We start from the raw sequence: 10,000 nt of genomic DNA on the forward strand, positions 1-10,000 counted from the left end.
TAGGCAGAAGTACCGATCCAGTGTTTACTAAGCGAATGTGCAAAGACGGCCTTTACAAAAAAAAAGGTAAAACAACGATGTCGGGCGATTTTGAAGTTGGAGGAGAAAATTAGAATTTTTCACCCTACTGCAATACTTCCACTTACTGACCTTTCCAACATGATTACATAATGCGTGGTGCATCGCAGAGCAGTACAAGACGAGCATTTGTGGTCAAAAAGTATATAATTTTGACTGATCGTTTTGCTAGATAAGACCCTTATTCTTACATTTTTAACCCAACGGCTGGGTTTGTCCACATTTGACCCAAAGTTGGTTTGTAACAACACAGAGAAACAATATCTTTATAGTCACTTTCAGAACGTTTTTTCCAGCTGATGAATGACAGCCAATCAGAATCCATCCTGCTTTAACAAGCTCCAGTATTTAAAGCGACAGACGACATAACTTGCGTACCACAATACAAGATCTCTGTTGCCACATGGGTTTATTCTTACCTTCCTGAGGATGTGAGCAGCAGGATGTTTATATAATGAGAATGAATGTCGTTTTGTATTTACTTTAAGTTAACGAGTGATTTAGCCATCTGTGGTGTCCTCCAGACTGGCTTCATCATACTTGTGTTTGGTTTTAGGGATGTGCATGGATAGAAGGATGGAAGAGAGAAACGGAGAGACGCAGGTGTGAAAAGAAATGGGAAGATTGAGAGCTGATGAACAGCTAACAGTGTGATAGACTGTGTTCTTGTACAGCTGCAGTGAAACCATTTGCAATCTGTCGCTTTATCAGCCAGCTCTGTTGGGAAGGAGAATGATTAACTAGTATCTTAAGATCACTGATTTAAAGGTAAAGTGCCATTTTTTTGATGTTAAAATAAAAGTCAGCCATTTTATGTCGAATTTCCAAAACAGAGAGCTTTTGGAGTATTGCTGTATTTGTTTAAGGAGTTTGCCGTGTCAGCTTCTGGCTCTACCAATGGCGTGAGTTTGGGGCGGAAATATTTGTTTAAACAAATGATGACAAAACCTGTTTAAAAATGATCATTATAAGTGGCCCAAGCATCACTATTACTGTTGTGCGTACTTGAATGATGAAGCCACACATTCAGTGCTGATTTCATGTTGACTTTTTCCACAAAAAAGCACAGATATTTTGGGGAAGTGCTTTGCCAGGGTGTGTTCCTTTACCCCGATCCATAAAAACATCAACAAAACACATGGCCGTCACATCCTGTATTATTATCATACATCAGCCATCTAGTTTTGTCTCCACAACACAGTCAAACGAGGACATCATCTGTGTACTCTCACAGTACCTGTTGATCGGTGAGATTTGTGTTGTAAATAGAGTAATTTTGCTTGACAATGAAAGTTTGCTGGGTCAGAGCGTTGCAGTGTCTGGACTGGAAGTGGTATCTATGGAAACCATCAGTAGCCCTCGCTCTGTTTGTTTTCGTCTTGTAGTTAATGGTGATTGCTGAGGCAAGCATAACTGGTGTTGCTAACACAAGGGTTGAGATTTGACCAAATCTTTGAGTAGGGCTGCTACAACTAATCGATAAATATTTATACAATGCTGTTCAAAAGTTTGGGATCTGTAAAATTATTTGATTAAAAATACAAAAAAAAAAAAAACTGTAATATTGTGAAATATTATCACAATTTAAAATAGCTGTTTTCTGTCTGAATATATTTTAAAATGTAATTTATTTCTGTGATGCAGAGCTGAATATTCAGCATCATTACTCCAGTCTTCAGTGGAAAAAAAATCTTGGTCCCTCTCTAAATAGTGTTAAAGTAACACTGAAGCATAATTAAAGTTAATGAGATAAATAAGCAATTAATAAGGCTGTGACTTAAGTCACTTATAGTTCTTGTGTTTTTTTCTTATTTCTTCTGTGATTCTGCTTGTTAACAGCAGGTGTTCATCACTAATGCGCAATCATTACTTAATTAATTGCTTAATTATCTCATTAAATTTAAACTCTGCTTCAGTGTTATTTTAACACTATTTAGAGAGGGACCATATGTACTCTGAGCAGAGTTGATTTAACTCTGGGGATTTTGCTGTGTAGCTAACAATATTGCACACACTACTTTCTTTTATAATACTATTTTTTTTTTTATTGCATTTTCTGGTCCCACTTTATATTAAGTGGCCTTAACTGCTATGTACTTACATTAAAAAAAAATAAGTACAATGTACTTATTGGGTTCATATTGAATTGCAAAACACATTTGCAGCTATTGAGGTGGGATACGGGTAAGGTTAGGGAAAGCTTTGGTGGTATGGGTAGGTTTAAGGGTAGGGGTAAGGGTTAAGGGAAGGGTCAATAGTGTAATTATAAATGTAATTACAAAAATTAATTACAAATGTAATTACATGCAGGTGATTTTAAAATATAAGTACCATGTAAAAATATGTATGTACACAATAAGTGCATTGTATCAAACGATTCATTGAAATGTAAGTACATAGTAGTTAAGGCCACTTAATATAAAGTGGGTCCCATTTTCTTGAACACTTACACAACAATGTACATCACATATCTGTATAAATGCTAACTTTCAGCACAAAGTAGCAAATGAATGTTAAGTGCCTGTCCACAGCCTTAGCAAATGCTCCACTATTCTCCATAATGGTAACCCAGTGAAACATTCTAATAATTCCAGTATAAGTGAACACTGAACAGTATTAAACAATATCAAGCATCCCGTTTTTATCTTACTGCAAAACAAATAAAATAACATCTTATTTCAACATTTTCTCTCTTATGCAATGCATGTTGGGAACTAACAAGCACCACCCACTTTCAGTTAATGCAACAAAATTCATTCATGTAATCCCAACACAAACGGATTAGGTAAACTTCAATATTAGATATATTTAAGTGGATTTAACACAATGAAATTAAGTTGGGACAAAATGTGTAGGAATTGTTGCTCATTTTAATTAAGTAATTTGAACAAGCAGCAAAATTATTATTTTCAGTCTTAAGTGTCACATGATCCTTTAGAAATCATTGTAATATGATGATTTGCTGCTCAAGAAACATTTGACAAAGTAGTGTACAGTTTTTTTTCAGGATTCTTTAATGAATATAAAGTTCAAAAGAACAGCATTTATTTGAAATAGTAATCTTAACATTATAAATGTCATTACTGTCACTTTTGATCAATTTAGTGCATCCTTGCTGAATAAAACTGCAGAAAAAATTAAAGCTGCAAGCAGCGATGAAAGGGCCCTCGCACCCGGGCTCACCGCCACCCGTTGGCCTCAGGAAAACAACGAACAGTGGGTAACATGCATGTAAGCGATTAAATACAGGAGAATTATGGCAAAATCATGTAAAAGTGTCACACTTCCTGCTGCCAACAGGTGGCGCTATAGCTAACTGAATATTGTCATATAGATGTCTTTAGGCCAGGACTTTTATCACTCATGTGATGTTTGGGTTACAACAGCTTCCTCTTTCATGGCGAAATATCAGACTTTGTCAGTCCGCCACAGACACGCCCTTCAGCGAAAACTCAAGATCTTTGATATTTATCATTGCTAAGGTCTTAAGATTAGACTGACCAAAAATGACATTGATCTGATTAAATCTCTAGGAGGAGTTAATCACAGTGTAAAACATGTAATTTCCTGTTGCCCCCAGGTGGCGCTATGACTGTAACTGAATATTGTCATATAGATGTCTTCAGGTCAGGACTAATAAAACATGTGAAGTTTGGGGCAGATCAGACATTGTATGCCCGAGTTACAACAACTTCCTGTTTCATGGCGAAACATCGAACTTTGTCAGGCCGCCACGGACACGCCCTTCAGTGAAAACTCTAGATCTTCGCAATTTAACGTCTCAAAGGCCTTTAGATTAGACTGACCAAATATGATGTTGACCTGATTAAAGCTCTAGGAGAAGTTCGTTAAAGTCCAACATGTGAAAATGGCAAAAACTGACAAAATTTTGTAGAGAAAATGCAAAATATCTCACTTCCTGTTGGGTTTACAAACTTTGCACCCAGGGGATTTTTTGTAGGTATTGGGCTGTTACATCTGTCTACCGAATTTCATAACTGTACGTGAAACATAGCACGAAGGGCGCTTAATTGAAATTTTGTAGGTGGCGTTATCGAGCCATTTTGCCACACCTAATTCTGAAACCCATATCAGATGTAAATTTTCACCACTTCTGACACGTGTGCAAAGTTTCATGAGTTTTTGAGAACGTTTAGGCCCTCAAAAAATGCGATTCATTTTGGAGAAGAAGAAAATTTTAGCTGAGCAATTCCAATAGGGTCCTCACACCATCGGTGCTCGGGCCCTAATGAAGCATTTTTTTTTGAGATTTATGCATTTCAGTGAATAATAAAATTCCATCAAATTGAATGGAATAATCCTTATTTAAAAATATGTAAGGATTATTCAATTAAAATGTGTAAGGATTATTCAGTTGAATTTGATGGAATTTTACTATTAACTAAAATGCTTGAAAATCTTGAAAAAAGGCTTAAATTTTTAATTTTTTTTGTTGAGTGTTTTAATTTATTTCCAAAAAGAAATCTTAAAACTTTTGAACAGTAGTGTATAATGTTACAAAAGTTTTCTATTTTGGGGAAATGTTCTTTTGAACTTTCTATTCATTACAGAATATTATCCTGAAAATGATTGATAATAATAATCAGAAATGTTTCTTGAGCAGTAAATCATCATATTAGAATGGGTGTATATATATATATATATATATAAAAATTTTGGCTGATATATATATATATATATATTTGCTTGGCTTTTTTAGATTTATCAAAGTAATTGTTGTTTGCAAAAATTATCACGATAAAATGATATGAAAATAATGTGTGTTATTAAATTGTATGTATAAAATTATTTTATTTTGTGTGTTTTTTTTTTTTTTTTCCTCCATTTTTTGCACCTCTTTCTGAATGTTTCTTTATACCCTAGTAGTTTATACACTATTTAGATCAACACATATTCAGTAACAGGTGAATAAAATGGTTTAATTTACAACAGTTTACATTACACTTAACAAATATTGGTTTCTTTTTCTGTTAACATTCTCTTGGGTCAGTTCCTCTTTTGCATTTCCTTTCCTCTTTAATAATGTCCAATTTCTCCTCTCTCTCTCTCTTTCTCTCTCTCTCTCTCTCTCTCATTTCTATCAGACCAGAAGCAGTTTCGATCTCTGATGCACAATTATAGAAATAGATCACCCAAAAATGAACTTGAATGGTGTTATATATATTGATGGTGAGGTTGAGTAAATGGCAGAATTTTCCTTTTTTTCTATTGAACTATTTATTTACAGGAATATTGTCCTATTCTGTGTGGAAAAGCTGTCGTTCTGTCTTGAATGTAAGGCAAAGCTGAGGACTGCAACAGAGTCAGTGCTGTTTTCTTCTCCTTTGGCCTTGTGTTACACTCTCGTCTTTAATGCAGAAATGAAGAAGTGGTGAATGTGGAGTCTTTCTGTGTGAGTTGCGTGTGTCGGGCGGTCTGTAACTGGAGTGTGTTAATGTGTGTGTTTCAGGGCAGTGATGCCGGGCATGGTACTGTTTCGGCGACGCTGGTCAGTCGGCAGTGATGACCTGGTGTTGCCGGCTTTCTTCCTGTTCATACTACACTGCATATGGTGAGTCTGTGTTTATCTGCACACAGTTTGATCTGCATTTGTTCAGAAATGAAACGATTAAACCAGTAAATAACTGAAAATAAGCTCTTATAACCAGACCTGATGTCAATAAAAGTCTTAAGAGGTGATTTTAAAGATTCTGTCATGCATAATAACAGCAGTTCCTGAACATTTTTCAGTTGTATTATGATGTAACTTTTTTATTTTTAAGTGCACTCATATTTTAAGTAATGTTAACCTTTCAAAATAAATAAAATATGGAATCAAATGATTGCTTGTTACGATGTCTGTTGGACTTCATTCATGAAACACAAGCAGATGAAATTTATGTGTAAATTGTTCCCAAATCAATGCTTATGTAAACTGTAACAGTTACTTAAATGTGACAGTTTAAATAGGAGAAGGAGTTTACACACAAGTCAGATCTGCTCGTTCTACATGAAATTGGTCAACTTCATGAATTTACATCAAAAACACAAACAGCTCGATTTAAAGGTGCCCTAGAATCAAAAATTGAATTTACCTCTGCATAGTTAAATAACAAGAGTTCAGTACATGGAAATGACATACAGTGAGTTTCAAACTACATTGTTTCCTCCTTCTTATATAAATCTCATTTGTTTAAAAGACCTCAGAAGAACAGCCGAATCTCAACATACGTAACAGTCGGGATCATTAATATGTATGCCCCCAATATTTGCATATGCCAGCCCATGTTCAAGGCATTACACAAGGGCAGCCAGTATTAACGTCTGGATCTGTGCACAGCTGAATCATCAGACTAGGTAAGCCAGCAAGAACAACAGCGAAAAATGGCAGATGGAGCAATAATAACTGACATGATCCATGATAACATATTTTTAGTGATATTTGTAAATTGTCTTTCTAAATGTTTCGTTAGCATGTTGCTAATGTGCTGTTAAATGTGGTTAAAGTTACCATCGTTTATTACTGTATTCACGGAGACAAGCGCCGTCGCTATTTTCATTATTAAACACTTGCAGTCTGTATAATTCATAAACACAACTTCATTCTTTATAAATCTCTCCAATAGTATAGTGTGTAGCCTCAAATTCATTCAGAATCAAATATAAACACCCAAATAAATACTATACTCACATGACCCGAAGCATGCTTACAGCATGCATGACGAACATCTTGTAAAGATCCATTTGAGGGTTATATTAGCTGTGTGAACTTTGTAAATGCACTGTATTATAGTCGAGAGCTCGGGGGGGGCAGGGAGTGCAAGATTTAAAGGGGCAGCAGCCCAGGGTAAAAAATATTGATTTCTCGATTTTAATCTGTTCTCATTTTTATGAACTAATGTCGATTCTTAAAGGGATAGTTCAACCAAAAATGAAAATTATCCCATGATTTACTCACCCTTAAGCCATCCTAGGTGTATGTGACTGTCTTCTTTCAGATGAACACAATCGGAGTTATATTAAAAAATATTCTGGCTGTTCCAAGCTTTATAATGGGAGTGAATGAGGCTCGAGGTTTGCATTGCATCCATTGCATCCATCCATCATAAAAGGCTTTGTTCACACTGCGAGCCTTAATGCTCATTTCCGATCTGATTTTTTTGTATAGCTGTTCACATTGTTGTTTTAAATGTGGCCAATATCAGATTTCATCATGGTTCTGAACTGACCTGCATGCGCAAAAGAATGATACAAATGGGGTTGCCAGGTTTTTACCACAAAATCCACTCAATTTCTTCTCAAAACTTGTCCAAAACTAGCCTAATCACGTTCCATGGGGTATCCCAGTAAAAACGCATTCCAGGGGTTAAATATCAATTTAGTGCGGTCACTTCAACCCACTGAGTTACAAAACAACCCGTGGCAACAGTGAAAAAGTAACCCAATTCTGCTGGAAAATCACAGACATGGCAACACACACAGCGCGCTGCCATACGTAAGTAAACAAGGAGGGCCTTAAAAAAGCGATTATGCATTTATTTATAGTGTGATCTGCCAGAGAAGCCAGCAATATGAAAAATAAAGACAATGACGTGACAAAAGAGAGCAGAGTTTTGAAATGTTTATGATACGAGCCCTCATGTTTTGAGTAATCTCTGACCCGACTCATGACGCATTGACGAACACAAAAGCGCAGAGGATAGAGCAAAGCAAAACACCAGCCATGAGTTAGAAGTCCACATGAGAAATTTTAAAGAGAAATGTCTGAGGATTTCGATATAAGAGAAGAGGAGCTTGAGTTTGTTGTCCAGCCCTAAGCTTACGACAATCCTACATGCTACATCATGCATCGCATCAGAAGTTTTAAATCAGGATATTTTTCTTACAAAATCCAGTCGCTTCATTTCAGAAGGCCTTTATTAAGCCCCTGGATTACTTTTATGATGGATGGATGCACTTTTTTGGGCTTCAAAACCTCGAGCCCCATTCATTCTCATAATAAAGCTTGGGAGAGCCAATTTATTAATATAACTCCAACTGTGTTTGACGGAAAGAAGATAATCATATACACCTAGGATGGCTTGAGGATGAGTAAATCATGGGATAATTTTCATTTTTGGGTGAACTATCCCTTTAAATCCCAAGAATAACTAAATAAACTATTTTTGTTTTAAGAAGTCAGAAGAGTATGAAATTGTACAGCATGTTCAACTGTCTACCAAAAATCACTTTGATGTCATAAATATCACATTTCCGAGGTGTGTGGGATCATTTGTACGCTCATGTGATATTGTGGCTGTGCTCTTCCGGCAGGCTGGTGGTTCTGTCCGTGGTTCTCTTTGGGCTGCCGTACAGTTCAGAGCAGTCATGCTCGGTCACGCTGGTGGATCACGGTCGCGGTTACCTTGGCATCCTGGTCAGCTGTCTGATCTGCGAGAGCGCCATCATGTGGCTGAGCATGAGAGGCAGCATCCTGTACACACAACCCAGAGAGGCGGTGCAGTACGTGCTCTATATACGGCTGGGTAAGACACACACTTGCACTTTTACCATAAAGACAACCACAAAAAAAAGTTATTTCAGTGTGTTAGGATCTCATAAGTCAGCTGTGTTGAAATGGAAATGGAAAATTTTGACCTATGTCCAAGTGAAATGGCTTCTCAAACAAGAACAAATGTAGGGCGGGACTTGATTTTGTCCGTGAAGAGTTGATTGGATGGCAGTGGTTTGCTATTGGTGGATCTCATGTGAGTGACAGGTTACAGAGGTGTGAAAATGATGAGCAATAATAATACTGATGCTTGTCATAACAAGATTTTTTATGGGGTTGCATTGTTTCATCATAAAATCACATTGCACTTAAAATGAAAACCCATACTCTATGTAATGAGGCCTTAAATCAACGCTTGTCATTACTTGTTCCTCCTGTCTGCAGCCATCCTGCTGGTGGAGCTGGTGTATGCGGTGGTGGGCATCGCCTGGTTGGTGCAGTACTACCAGCCCTGCTCTGACATCACCGCCAAGAACCTCACCCTGGGTAAGACACGAATAAAAACAATGTAGCGGTGCAAAATATATTTTCACAATGTCATATATTATTAATGTTATATACAGTACTGGTCAAGAGTTTGGAAACATTACCATTTTTAATGTTTTTGGAAGAAGTTCCTACTGCTCATCAATGCTGCATTTATTTGATCAAAAATACAGTAAAAACAGTAATAATGTGAAATATTATTACAATGTAAAATAGATTTTCTATGTGGATATATAGTAAAATGTCATTTATTTCTGTGATGCAAAGCATCATTACTGCAGTCTTCAGTGTCACATGATCCTTCAGAAATCATTCTAATATGATGATTTAATATCAATGTTTGAAACAGTGATGTTTTTTTTTAGGATTCATTGATAAAAAGTTTAAAAGAATATTTTATTCAAAATATAAATCTTTTTTAACAATATAAGTCTTTACTATCACTTTTTTTCAAATTGAACACATCCTTGATGAATAAAAGTATTAATTTTATTCAAAAAAAAAAAAAATTACTGACCCCAAAATAGTGTAGTAGTGTATATTGTTATAAAAGATTTCTATTTAAAATAAATTATTTTTTTTTAAACTTTTTATTCATCAAAGAATCCTGAATATGAATTGATAATAATTATTAACATTAATAATAAATCATCATATTAGAATGATTTCTGAAGGATCATGTGACACTGAAGACTGGAATAATGATGCTGAAAATTCAGCTTTGATCACAGGAATAAATTATATTTCAAAGTATATTAAAATAGAAAACCATTATTTTAAACTGAAATAATATTTCACAATATTACTGTTTTTTTCTGTATTTTTGATCAAATAAATGCATCCTTAATGAGCATAAGAGACTTTTCAAAAACATTAAAAAATAGT

At 35.5% G+C, this 10,000-nt stretch overlaps 1 protein-coding gene across 10 annotated transcripts in view; it reads left to right on the plus strand.

The window, feature by feature from the left end:
• Positions 1 to 10,000, plus strand: part of dagla (diacylglycerol lipase, alpha) — a 54,595-nt gene that overhangs the window by 14,103 nt on the left and 30,492 nt on the right. For 3 of the 10 annotated variants that reach the window (XM_067401107.1, XM_067401108.1, XM_067401113.1), the window contains exons 1-3: positions 6,290 to 6,435; positions 8,392 to 8,603; positions 9,014 to 9,115. In XM_067401107.1, coding sequence (XP_067257208.1) covers positions 6,335 to 6,435; positions 8,392 to 8,603; positions 9,014 to 9,115 — 415 coding nt within the window. In that variant the 5' untranslated portion in view covers positions 6,290 to 6,334. Of the gene's footprint in view, positions 1 to 529; positions 847 to 5,151; positions 5,269 to 5,291; positions 5,402 to 5,548; positions 5,651 to 6,289; positions 6,436 to 8,391; positions 8,604 to 9,013; positions 9,116 to 10,000 lie in introns of those variants that run through there. The other 7 variants (XM_067401109.1, XM_067401114.1, XM_067401111.1 and 4 more) reach the window with 6 other exon arrangements.

The sequence above is a fragment of the Chanodichthys erythropterus genome, chromosome 11 (assembly GCF_024489055.1).
Source record: "Chanodichthys erythropterus isolate Z2021 chromosome 11, ASM2448905v1, whole genome shotgun sequence".
In the NCBI taxonomy this organism is placed as follows: domain Eukaryota; kingdom Metazoa; phylum Chordata; class Actinopteri; order Cypriniformes; family Xenocyprididae; genus Chanodichthys; species Chanodichthys erythropterus.